Source organism: Rhinatrema bivittatum, chromosome 7, assembly GCF_901001135.1.
Source record: "Rhinatrema bivittatum chromosome 7, aRhiBiv1.1, whole genome shotgun sequence".
Taxonomy (NCBI): Eukaryota; Metazoa; Chordata; class Amphibia; order Gymnophiona; family Rhinatrematidae; genus Rhinatrema; species Rhinatrema bivittatum.
The window spans coordinates 142416511-142430472 of NC_042621.1; the positions used below are offsets into that span (position 1 = coordinate 142416511).

Here is a 13962-nt window from a genome sequence, read left to right on the forward strand (position 1 = left end):
TTGTTACGGTCCTGGGCCGTGCCCCGGGATCTCCACTTACTTTTAGGCCTGCCCTGGCCGCTGAAATGACGACAAGGCCCGTCCTGGCCTCGGCCACAGCGCTCCCTCCTCGAGGGAGACGCCGGTGGTCTGCCGCGTCTTTCCCCGCCCCCTAGGCGCGCACACGCGCAGGGACTCAGAATTTAGAGGCCAGTGCGGGAAACCAGAGGACTGCCTCCAGATGTCAGACGCTGCAGGGATATTTAAACCCTGCAGCTAGGCTCTTACTTTGCCTTGCTGTTGTGTCCGTCGGTGCCCAACGCCCTCTCTCCACCCTCCTTACCTCTGTTGACTCCCTCTCCGACCACGGGAAGATTGGCTGCCGCGGCGTTCTTCTGCCACAAGTCCTCGGGCGTTCCCGGACTGGCTCGACGCTTCTATCCGCCATGTTCCTGAAGGCCTAGATCCAGCAAGATGTCATTCATCATATTTTGGAAAATGGCGGGTGCATTGCAGAACCCAAACGGCATTACAAGATTCTCGAAGTGGCCGTCTTGCATATTGAAGGCTGTCTTCCATTCACCGCTGCTCCGAATGCAAATAAGGTTATAGGCCTCCTTCAGGTCAAGCTTTGAAAATATATTGGCCCATTGCAGCCTGTCAAACAGCTCTGAGATTAATGGCAGGGGGTAATGGTCTTTGATCGTAATTTCATTTAGACCTCGGTAATCGATACATGGACGTAGGGTACCGTCCTTCTTCCCCACAAAGAAAAAGCCTGCGCCGGTCGGTGACTTTGATGGTCAGATAAAGCCCTTCTGGAGATTTTCTTCAATGTATTCGACACCTATCACAGCACAAAATGTACTATTTAAGAGGATTATCTGATTGTACTACTCAAGGTGTTGTTTACATCATCCGATGTCCCTGTCCAAAATTATACGTAGGGAAGACCTTTCGCATGGTAAAGACCAGGATTATTGAGCATCGCTCGAATATAAAACACTCTCGGGAAAACGCCCCCCCTAGTGGAACATTGGACCCAACTTACACATTCCATCACTGATTTATTTTTCTTCGTTTTGGAAGTAGTGGATTGTTCATCCTGGGGAGGGGATTACTCTGAATTTTTAGCACGCAAGGAACAGAGGTGGATTCACACTCTGGATACTGTTTTTCCTAAAGGGTTGAACAAGGAATTGGAATGGCATTTGTTTACCTAGTAACAGTAGCCTTCCACTCTGGTTCCTGATTTGTGGTTTTTGATTGGTGGAACAGTTTGGCGCCTTTTTCAATAACTTTAAAGCTCCAGCACTCCAATTCACTATGCATTCCCTGACAAAACTATGACTAAGATGAACATGGGTATGTTTATATTTCTAAATCCTTATTGTTTTGGTTGTCGGTCTGTTTTGCCTTTTGTACTTAGTCCTTCTTATATGTTTATTAACAGATGGTTTGTGAAATGCCTTGTCCCTCCCGACGCAGCCACAGCGAAACACAGGTTCGTGTCGGGGGACCCGATGTGACTATAAACAGTGGAGTTGCTGCTTTGAATATAAAGATATAATAAATACGAATTGGAAGCTATTTGGACTAAGACATTTTTTCTGCACTCGTTGGGATATATGAAAGGTAACAGTGGGGCCAGTCATGGCCTCCAGGAGCCTATAAACCTATTGCACAGCAAAGATGAAAGTTGGGTCAATTGGGGGCTCCCAGAACCTTATTAAGAACATAAGAAGTTGCCATATTGGGTTAGCCCAAGGGTCCATCAAGCCCAGCATCCTATTTCCAACAGTGGCCAATCCAGATTACAAATATCTGGCAAATACCCAAACACCAAGTAAATCCCATGCTACTAATGCCAATAATAGCAGTGACTATTCCCTAAGTCAACTTGATTAATAACAGTTAATGGACGTCTCCTCCAAGAACTTATCCAAACCTTTTTTAAACCCAGCTACTCTAACTGCACTAACCACATCCTCTGTCAACAAATTCCAGAGATTAATTGTGCATTGAGAGAATATTAATTTTCTCCGGTTTGTTTTAAATGCACCTCTTTCTAATCCCCACCTCTTTAGCCTTTCCTCATAGGGGAACCATTCCATCCCCTTTATCATTTTGGTCACCCTTCTCTGTACCTTCTCTACTGCAACTATATCTTTTTTGAAATGCAGCGACCAAAATTGTACACAGTACTCAAGGTGCGGTCTAACCATGGAGCGATACAGACGCATTATGACAATTTCTGTTTTGTTTACCATTTCCTTATAATAATTCCTAACATTCTGTTTGCTTTTTTGACTACTGCAGTATCCACTATGATGCCTAGGTGTTTTTCCTGGATGGTAGCTTCTAATATGGAATCTAACATCGTGTAACTACATCATGGGTTATTTTTCCTTACATGCATCACCTTGTACTTGTCCACATTAAATTTCATCTGCCATTTGGATGCCCAATCTTCCAGACTCACAAGGTCCTCCTGCAATTTATCACAATCCACTTGTGATTTAACTACTCTGAATAATTTTGTATCATCTGCAGATTTGATTACCTCACTTATTGTATTCCTTTCCAGATCATTTATAGATATATTGAAAAGGACCGGTCCAAGTACAGATCCCTGAGGCACTCCATTGTTTACCCTTTTCCACTGAGAAAATTTACCATTTAAATCTACTCTCTGTTTCCTGTCTTTTAACCAATTTGTAATCCACGAAAGGACTTCGCCTCCTACCCTTGAATTTTTAGTTTTCTTAGAAGCCTCTCATGAGGAACTTTGTCAAACGCCTTCTGAAAATCAAATACACTACATCTACTGGTTCACCTTTATTCACGTGTTTATTAACCCCTTCAAAAAAATGAAGCAAATTTGTGAGGCAAGATTTCCCTTGACTGTGCTTTCCCCATCCCACCCTCATTTCTATCCCTATTTCTATTTTTTTAGAAAATCCCCCTTGGATACGAGAAACTGCATTGACCACTGATGTCTAGGCCCTGCCAAAAAAGACTCTCAACCTCTTCAGTCAGCAGATAGGCCATGGAATAAAAAGAAATCTTATGTCCCCTGCTCAAGCAGCATTGGAGACTCTGAGTGCTCAAGCATGAAGCCAAAGAGAGCTGGTGCTGAATTTCGACTGGAGACTTCAAAGTTTCAATGCATCCCTTTGATGCACACTCCAAGAGCAAGGAGGTGGAGGAAATTCCAAAATCACCCACCCAAAATGGCCATATCTGGAAGTGAGATCTGCCTCCTAGGCTCAGACAAGTCTTGAGAGATCCAGTCTAGTCTTTGACATTAGCTTCCAGAGAACCATGTATGATGTCCACTTCCCTACAAAGCTGAACCATTAGCACTCTAAAAGACAGAGTTGGAGAGGATTGCTGGTCTACCTGCTTGAGACTTGCAAGGCTGAAACATGGAGTTCAGTCCACACATTCCCTTACTGGCTAGAAACGGTCTTCATAATCTCTTTGAGGAATAGAGCCCAACTCCATCACTCCTTGGGCCCATTTTATAATTTTGAGTTGTCTTCTCTGCATCAAAAATATTTCCTGGCCATTAGAAATGTTGTTTTTGTAGTCACCTTCCCCTATGCCCCAAACACATGCATGTTTTCTTTATTTTCGAATCCAACCCTTAGCTAGGGAGTGTCATGTGTAACGAAGGTGAACTGCTTGTCTTCAGATAAAGTTGTTTATCTGTAATAGATGTTTTCTAAAGATAGCAGTTAACAGTCATTCAAACTTTCCCTCCTTCTCCTTCTTCCCTCAGTCAAAATTATTATATGGAACTGAGGGGAGCCATGGGAATATGTCACTACTGAGCTACCACTGATAAACAGTGAAGGGCTTTTATGCCTTTTCAGAAAGCTCTAGAATCATCTGGTGCTGATCATGATCATATGACCCATGTATGTGACTGATAAGTCACTATCTTCAGAGACAGTAACTTTGCATTCCATAAGCCCTGCTGCATACACCCCCTTTAATGCCCAAATTTTAAAAGGCCCACGTGCGTAAAAATCAGGGATTATGTGTGTGGCCGGGCCTTATGCGCGCTGCACACATTTTAGAATGGGCTTGGCCATGTACATACCCCTCGATATGTGCACAAGAGCTGGGCCTGCTGAAAGGGGTGGGGTATGCCAGGGGGTGGGGCAGGAAGTGGGCTGGGACAGCGCCATTAGACACTGTCCCAGGGAAGCATGCACCAGCAGTCAGTGTGTGGAATTTACTTCTGCTCCGGAGGAGCAGTAAGTACAAAAATTTAAAAAAATGGAGATAGGTAGGATTAGTTTAGGGGTTGGGGAGGAGAGGGAAAGAGGGAGGAAGGATAGGGTTAGGGGTAAGGAAGTTTCTTCACAGTCCGCTCCTTTATTGGAGCAGACTGGGAGGGAACTGGGGAAGGAGGGAACTGGGGAAGCCCTTCTTGCGTTGCCGCATGTATTATTCTAAAATTTCCTCCCCCACACGCGGAGCAGGCCACTACCCGTACATGTGCATGCGGACTTGAAAATCGGTAAACGTATTATATAACATGCACATGGACGCGCGTACATCTTTTAAAATCGACCCCTAAATGCCTTTACAATCTTATCATAACCTTCCTAATCTCTATTCCTGCTTTAAATATTCCCAACCTTTTCAGTCTCTCCAAAAATGTTGCACACTCTCTACCCCTTAGTTTTGTTGGTCTTTGAGTTTCCTTAATCTCATCTTTAATATTATTATTATTATTACTGTCTGCCATGACTGCTCCCAAGGGCTCAATAGGTGTGCTGGGGAACTGTTTGAAGAATTTAATGTAGAATAAATGAAAATGAGTACAAAATATACAGTATACAAAGTGGGTAATTCTCATGCTGTGGAGATTTTTTTAAAACTTTACGGTCGGTGGCCTGTGTAGTATTGTTTTCAGCGTAAATTCTGCCCTGAACCAGAGCATTGGCCATTTTTATTTATTGGCTGCTTGCGAATTATGAGTCATTCTAAGGTGTGATATTTTCCATCATTTTTTCTTTGGCTTTTCTCTCCTGTTTATCTTTTAATTTTGCATTGCTGTAGCAATTTGCTGCAAAGAAATATCAATTTAGAATGGAGTTGTATTGTGTTATGAATCTGCTGTCTGGTGGGAGGAGCAAGCAGATGGGAGTTGGCAATCTGTTATGGAACAACTCCTGGAGAGGGAGGAGTTAGCAATCTGTTGGGAACTAACTCCTACGGAAGAAGGCGTTAGCAATCTATTATGATCCCATGAGGAGTTAGCAATCTTATTACGTTTTCTAGGGAGTTAGCAATCTTGTTATGAACTAGCTCCTGAGGAAGGAGGAGGTAGCAAGCCGATATGCTCAGCTTCTGTAGAGGGAGTAGTAAACAATCTGTTAGGGTTAAGACTGCGGAGTAGCAATCTATTATGAATCTGTTGCTGAAGACTCCTGATGGAGAGAGTAGCAATCTGTTACCAGCGGAGTGCTTGGAGAGGGCACTCAACTGTAGAGGAATGTAGGTAGGTGGGTCCTTGGGCCGATGGCAGATGACTGCGCCCCCAGGAGGATATCCTGAGAGGGACCACCGGCTAGGCTTGAGTACGGAGACAGACACAGATAATTCTTTTATTAGACAGGTTAGTAGAACCACCAGAGGTGGCAGTAGTGAGCAGATATGCCCGGCAGGGCTGAAGTCCCTCAGGTACTGGAACCGCGATCCCAGGGTTGAGCTGTAGAGAAAATATAGATAGTGAGTAGACAGGGTATGCTGTGTTCATAGCCAGAACTGGATGACAAACTCACATAAGGTCTTAAGAAGCTCAGTAGCTGGAAAGAGTTAGGCCCTCGAGGAGTGAGTACCTGGTTCCATGGAAAGCTCTGAGAGAGCGGTGGTAACTCACAAATGTCTGTATCTGCGATAGCTTCCAGGCAGTAGAGAATCTTTAGAGTGTTCAGGAACATGGGCCCTTGAGGAGCGAGTACCGGTTCCTATCAGCAATCTGAAATGAAGAAGAGAGAGCAAGGCCCCCGAGGAGTGGATACCCCTGGTAAGTCTGAGGAGGCAGAGTAGCTTGGACGAATCCCCTTGCTAAATTGATGTGTTAGCAATTACTGAGACCTTTTATATTGGAAGCGGATGACGTCATCTCAGGGGGATGCCTCCGAGGTTCGCGCCCTTGCTGGTACATTAATCGGAGCGAGCGCGCGCGCGCGCCCTACATCATCAGGAATATGGCGGATCCACAGCGTCATGCCGGTCCGGGGATGCCGGAGGGAGACAGCAAGAAGAGGCCGTGGCAGCTCCATCAGACCCGGAGGGAGTCGCCACAGTGGTAAAGAGGGCGGAGTGAGGGCATCGAGCAGCGACGGACGTAACACATTAACAGAGCAATGTTGGAGTCCAGAACTACAGTAATGGAGAATACCACACTTCAGGGCTGAGGTACATTGATTGAGCTGTGTGTTGTTCAGGACTTGAATTGTAGGGGGAGTCAAGTAATTTATTATTGTAGTCTCCTCTTCTGCTATTCTTTCCTTCTCTTTCTTTAAAGAAATAATAATATTCAGTCATATTTAGGGACCTTTGTTTTCTGCTATTGCTTTTTATTTTTCTCAGAAATTTACCAGCATTTATTACAAGAACAAACACAGGAGAAATCAATGGAAAAAAACAAAAGCCATTTTTCCTGGTAGATATTTTTTGTTCTTGTTATAATAAACATTGTTAAATTCTAGGGAAAAGTAAAATAAAAACTGAAAACGAAGGTCCCTAGTCATACTCTACATTCCCCCAAATACTTCATAGTATCAGATCTGTTAATCAGGTAGCATCATCTGACACATTTATGAGGAATGCGTCTATAACCAATGCAAAGGCATATGATTCAGTTACAGTATCTGATATCAAGTCTGGATAGGATAGGCAGGATATGGCAGCTATTGAGTTCTGACCCCTTGCCACTAGAGGCCAGTAAAGCATCCTAGCTTTCTTAGGATGTCCAGTTGATGCTATGAAGATCAGGGAATTTACTCTAGTCCTAGGACCTGATTCTCTAAACGTTTTCCCTACATAGACACAATATGGGCGAAGAGCCCTTGAGTCAGGCTTCTAGTTTTATAACTCCTTTTACAAAGTATTTTGGGGTTATGAGTTCTGTTATACTTAGGAACTGTTTGCTGTAGTCCTTTCTCTCACTGTGAGGTATATAATTAAGCTAGATAAGCAGCACTTTTACATATCCCTTTTCTTGTGTTTTTATTATTAGTAGGGCCAGATTCTAATAAACTAAATTAAAAGAAAACATCAAAGTAGTTGAATATGTGTAGATGATACTCTTATTAGATTAACAAATGTTTAAAGATAAAAGCTAACAAATATCCTATTGTCTAAAACAAGGATGGCCAACTCCGGTCCTCGAGCACCACAAACAGGCCAGGTTTTCAGAATATCCACCCTGAATATGCATGAGATATTTTTGCATGCATCAGGCTTGTTTGTGGCTCTCAAAGACTATCCTTGGTCTGTAATATTATGAAATGATTAGACTATAAATAATTGTATCTATATATAAACACAAAACCATCAATATTAATTCAAAGAAAACAGTAACGAAAGCATTTTGTGTGTGCTGCCCTTGCATAATAGAAAAGGACCCTGGTGTTAGAAGTCCCTGCATCAGCGGCATAGATTCTGCCCAAGCAGGCCCTTCAGTGCAAGGGGATCCCAAGTAAGAAGGGGACCCAATTGCAGATGCTCCTGTTTTTTCAGAGATGGACCTTCCCACTCTGGTGGTCTTTTCCAAAATTGTTGCTTGAGGGCTCATAAGTAAGCTTTTGCCAATGCCCTGCATGAGATAACCTAGGATACCCTGAGGGTTTGGAGACCCCCTGGTGTTATTATCCAAAGTGTATCTGGGTATGTTCTGGATTCAGAGAGAAAGAGCAGGGGCTGCTGGGAAGAGCTGCTGTAATAGAGGAGTATGCCAAGGAAATCAGAGAGCATGAAGTGGGTGAATCGCCCGCCATCCAGCTTCCTAGCTGGGCATCCTAGGGAGACTCCTGCAGAAGAAAGAAGAGAGAGCCTTCACTTAAAGGTCTCTCCCTAAGGGATTGATTCACACTTCGTACTCCACGCCAGGTATCTGATGCTGTAACCATAAATTCTCCTGTTAGTTGGACTTTAATATGCACCCATGCTTAATAAGTTCTGTCGTAAATCCGAGTTTGATTGTTATTTGCTATTTGTTTTTTGTAATAATTTTAAGTCGTTCTCAGCTTTATCTATAAGTTCTTACGAAGTTAGCCCTGTTATTTGTAACCTCTTGTTCGATGTAATTTCCAACTTTGGTTCTATGTAAACCGACGTGATATGTACCAGTACATGAACATCGGTATATAAAAGCCGGCAAATAAATAAATACATAAATAAATCTCCCTCTGAGAGGATCAACTCCCAGATGTGTGAGTAAATGACTATTTCCTGTAAATAATTTGCTGTCTGTAAATAATTTGCTGTCAGTTAATCTCTCTTTTCTTCTTCCTCCTCCGCTCCCAGTTGTGTACTTCCCTGTTTTATTGTAACTGCAATTCCGTTAACCACGCACTTATTATAGTTGCTCGAGTTCTCTGTATATTACACACCCTGTTAAATGTAAACCGGTTTGATGTGATACCTGTCATGAAAGCCGGTATAGAAAAATAGTAAATATTAATAATAATAATTTCCCACCTAAGGTAGAGAGGGGAACATAAGAACATAAGAAAATGCCATACTGGGTCAGACCAAGGGTCCATCAAGCCCAGCATCCTGTTTCCAACAGTGGCCAATCCAGGCCATAAGAACCTGGCAAGTACCCAAAAACTAAGTCTATTCCATGTAACCATTGCTAATGGCAGTGGCTATTCTCTAAGTGAACTTAATAGCAGGTAATGGACTTCTCCTCCAAGAACTTATCCAATCCTTTTTTAAACACAGCTATACTAACTGCATGAACCACATTCTCTGGCAACAAATTCCAGAGTTTAATTGTGCGTTGAGTAAAAAAGAACTTTCTCCGATTAGTTTTAAATGTGCCCCATGCTAACTTCATGGAGTGTCCCCTAGTCCTTCTACTATCCGAAAGAGTAAATAACTGATTCACATCTACCCGTTCTAGACCTCTCATGATTTTAAACACCTCTATCATATCCCCCCTCAGTCGTCTCTTCTCCAAGCTGAAAAGTCCTAACCTCTTTAGTCTTTCCTCATAGGGGAGTTGTTCCATTCCCCTTATCATTTTGGTAGCCCTTCTCTGTACCTTCTCCATCGCAATTATATCTTTTTTGAGATGCGGCGACCAGAATTGTACACAGTATTCAAGATGCGGTCTCACCATGGAGCGATACAGAGGCATTATGACATTTTCCGTTTTAATTCATCATTCCTTTTCTAATAATTCCCAACATTCTGTTTGCTTTTTTGACTGCCGCAGCACACTGAACCGACGATTTCAATGTGTTATCCACTATGACACCTAGATCTCTTTCTTGGGTTGTAGCACCTAATATGGAACCCAACATTGTGTAATTATAGCATGGGTTATTTTTCCCTATATGCATCACCTTGCACTTATCCACATTAAATTCCATCTGCCATTTGGATGCCCAATTTTCCAGTCTCACAAGGTCTTCCTGCAATTTATCACAATCTGCTTGTGATTTAACTACTCTGCACAATTTTGTGTCATCTGCAAATTTGATTATCTCACTCGTCGTATTTCTTTCCAGATCATTTATAAATATATTGAACAGTAAGGGTCCCAATACAGATCCCTGAGGCACTCCACTGTCCACTCCCTTCCACTGAGAAAATTGCCCATTTAATCCTACTCTCTGTTTCCTGTCTTTTAGCCAGTTTGCAATCCACGAAAGGACATCGCCACCTATCCCATGACTTTTTACTTTTCCTAGAAGCCTCTCATGAGGAACTTTGTCAAACGCCTTCTGAAAATCCAAGTATACTATATCTACCGGTTCACCTTTATCCATATGTTTATTAACTCCTTCAAAAAAGTGAAGCAGATTTGTGAGGCAAGACTTGCCCTGGGTAAAGCCATGCTGACTTTGTTCCATTAAACCATGTCTTTCTATATGTTCTGTGATTTTGATGTTTAGAACACTTTCCACTATTTTTCCTGGCACTGAAGTCAGGCTAACCGGTCTGTAGTTTCCCGGATCGCCCCTGGAGCCCTTTTTAAATATTGGGGTTACATTTGCTATCCTCCAGTCTTCAGGGAGCAACAGTTTAACCCCAAGCAGGGGGTGCAAAGAGGATTTTTGTATGTTAAACAGGCAGTGTCAGCTGATGGGGCAAGCACTGGAAATTCTCTGTTTTTATGGGAGAACTGAGAGGCTCCAGTCTCAGTCTATGCTAAGGCCTTTCCTATTGAACTTACAAACCACTAGTTATGCTGCTCTATATAGATTTCAGGCACAGTGTTTACTGATGTTTTCTGTGGCATACAGCCTATACGTATATTTTCCTTGTAAATAATGTAAGCTCGATTGGGAACCAGATCTGAAGTTATTCTGTTGTCTGACAAAGGAGTTTATAGGTTGCCACAAAGACTGGTTGTTTTTCACAGTAACTGAATACCCCCCTGTAGACCACTACATCATCTACTTGACCACTTGATTAAAGAAGTCATGATCACATCCGTTTTCCTACATCATTCCTACAGGCAGAGGAACCCCGCAGGACCACTCAGTATTCAGCAGAGACTGGTCGCATCATCCCACCGGCCTCCCGCGCAATGATGCGTCATGCTTCCCGCCAATCATACAGAAACAACGCCAAGAACAAAGGCAAAAACACTGACCTCCTCTTCCAGGACCAGGAGCTCGTGGTAGGCAACAAGAGCAAGATACGTTTTTAGAGGGTAATATTACAATGATGCACGGAGGGGTACCTTTTGCTTGCAGACTTTATCTCCAGATTTTCTAAACCAATTTATACATATAGGTTTGCTTTGAAAATTTGCACCTAAGTGCTTGAGTAAGTGCACCAACTGCATACCAGAGGGTGGAACTTGTACTGGTGAACTTATGCACACAGTTTTTAAAATCAAAAAGCATTTTGTGTAAGTCCAAACTCTGCCCCAACTCTGCTCCTCCAAAATGCCTCTTGTCAGTTCATCTAAGCAGGTTACCTATGAACTAGGGATGTGCAATCGTTTAGGACGAATTTGGAAATTTCAATGAAATTTCCTAATTCGTCCTGGTTTGGGGAACCTGAAAATCAAACCATATTTTCCCGAAATTTTGGGAAAATTTCATTTTCGGGTTAGTGCGCGCTAACTCCCATTAGTGCGAGCTAACGTTAAAATGTTAGCGCGCACTAACCCGAAATTCGGGTCCCCCAAATTTCAAAGACCCGAACCATGGGAAATACGAAATTTCCTGCGGCGGGCCGAAAACGAAGCCCGAACCAAAAGGTTCAGGCTTTGCACATCTCTACTATGAAGCTTTATGCAGACTAAGCGCTGGGCTATTTTAGTACAGCCATGCATGCGTACAAATCCTCATTTTCTGTGTGTAAATAAATGGCTTTTATGCTGTGATGTTGACTGAAAGCATCAACCCTGCAGGCTTCACAGAGTCTCTTGTTCTCTGTACATGAGAATGCACACACACACACATCCTCACCTTTATCTTATTTTTTATTTATTTATATTCCACTTTTTCGGCACTTCAAAGCGGATTACATTCAGGTACTGTAGGTATTTCTTCAAACTTCTTTTCCCTCTCCTCTCCTCTTCTCTCTCTTTTATGTATCTTGGCTTTTCCCTTGTCCAATCCCTTGTCCTCATAAGACCCTCTTGTTCTCTCCTTCCTCATTTTTCTACCTCCATTTTTTTCTATCTCCATCGCTTGTCCTCCTTCCCCATCCCTCCCATTTCTCTCCCTAACCCTTAACCCTACATCCCTCTCCCTGTTAAGCTTAGTGAGAGAAAGGGAAGCCGCCATCTAGAAGTGAAATCGATTGGCTCCTTTTCTTGTTCAGTTCAGTAAAGTCTGTGGCTAAGCACAGAGAAAGTGAAACAGCAATTGCACAGAAAGAACCAAGAAGATGGCTTTTCTGCTGCCAGATAACACTATTCCTTGACTTAGGTAGCCAATAGCAGCAGGTTGGACATGTGGAATTTGTGCCCCTTCCCCTCTGCTTCACCACACTGTTTGAAGCTATAGTTTGACTATGGTTCGTCTGTTAAGGGCAGGGGCATCTCCACCTTTCTCTGTGTATACCCAGATAAGTTCAGACTCCTGGGTTTTGCCTCCCTTCCAGCAGATGGAGACTGAGAAAGTTTTACTGCCACTGCCACATAACCTGATGTGCCACCTGCAGTCCCTCAGTATTTCTGTCTCCAGCACATGGTAGATGTGCAAAATCTGCAGTCTGGAAATTAGTTAAAAAAAAAAAAAGAAAGAGATAGAATCAGAGATTGTTAGGATCCGTGGATTAGTGGGCCCTTGGGCCGAGGTGAGAGTTGATACTGCCCAAGGGGAGGAGCCCTACTGGGCCTTACCGTCGGGAGGCGAGGTCTGTAGCAGCAGATGACACAGCCCAGAGAGAGTACGGAGAGAAATAGGCTGGGATGTGGGTGCAAGTGCCAGAGTCGGAATTCACTGTGGTGGAGCGCAGAGCAGGCCCCGAGGAGCAGGGAGTGCGAGGCAGAGTTCTGGAGGAGTGCCGAGGGGCGACCCTGAGGGGCGGAGCCACGTGGTGAGTCAGCACAGGAGAAATGATGTAGGCTTACCCAAGGAGCAGGGAAGCCTGATGGAGTCTCTGGCAATGCACATAGGCACTACCCTGAGGAGTGGGGAAGTGTGAGCACAGTCCTTGAAATGAATCAGGGTGCTGCCCCGAGGAGCGGGGAAGCACGGCACAGTCACTGAAGTACACAAGGCATTGCTCCGAGGAGCGGGGAAGCATGGCACAGTCACTGAAGAACACAAAGTGCTGCCCCGAGGAGCAGGGAAGCATGGCACAGTCACTGAAGTACACAAGGCGTTGCCCCGAGGAGCAGGGGAGCGTGGCACAGTCACTGAAGTACACAAGGCGTTGCCCTGAGGAGCAGGGGAGCGTGGCACAGTCACTGAAGAACACAAGGCGTTGCCCCGAGGAGCAGGGGAGCGTGGCACAGTCACTGAAGAACAGAAGGCGCTGCCCCGAGTAGCGGGGAAGCGTGGCACAGTCACTGAAGTAGAAAAGCAATGGCCTGCAGAGTGTGGTACACCAACCCTGAGTCTCCCAAGTAGCAGTGTGTTCCAGGAGCAACCCCGAGGAGCACGGTAGCCAGAGATAGGAGCGAGCACCCGAGGAGCGGGTACCTGAGAGAGTGTCTCACACCAGAAAGGACAGGATACGGGAACCACGGGTCCGAGTAGACTGCAGCAGGAATCAGCAATGAGGGAACTCGTTGCTAAGTCTATTAGAGCCAGGCCCGGGGGTGCTTAAGAGTCCAGGGCTAGTGATGTCATCAGGAGGAGGCGCCCCTGAGGTTCTCGCCCTAGCGTCCTTAAAGGTGGGCCGAGTAGCACGCGCACGCGTGCCTAGGAAGGCCCATAGGAGACATGGAGGTCGGTGGCGTCCCTGCCTCCATGAGGAGTTCTGGGACAGGGTGACATGTGTCGGGAGTGGCTTGCCACAGCCACGAGTTCACCCAAAGAGGAGAGGGTAACAGCACATAATGTGAGTAATAGCAATCGCAGCCATCTGCAACCGATGGTCATAACAGTACCTTCTCTCTCAAGGCCCCCCCCCCCCGGGGGTTTGGGTTTTCTAGGATGTGTGGCATGGAATTGCCTGATTAGATCCTTGTCAAGGATATTGGCTGCAGGCTCCCAACTGTTCTCTTCAGGCCCAAAGCTCTCCCAAGAGAGGAGGTACTCCCACTTCTTTCCACGCTTCCTGACGTCCAAGACACCTTGGACTTGGAAAGTGATG

General features: G+C 44.6%; 1 protein-coding gene across 1 annotated transcript in view; it reads left to right on the forward strand.

Moving 5' to 3' along the window:
• The window catches only part of TBATA (thymus, brain and testes associated), a 136027-nt gene that overhangs the window by 84565 nt on the left and 37500 nt on the right, over window positions 1-13962 (forward strand). The window contains exon 6 of the mRNA XM_029609296.1: window positions 10697-10861. Within this exon, the coding sequence (XP_029465156.1) occupies window positions 10697-10861 (165 nt within the window). The remainder of the gene's footprint in view (window positions 1-10696; window positions 10862-13962) is intronic.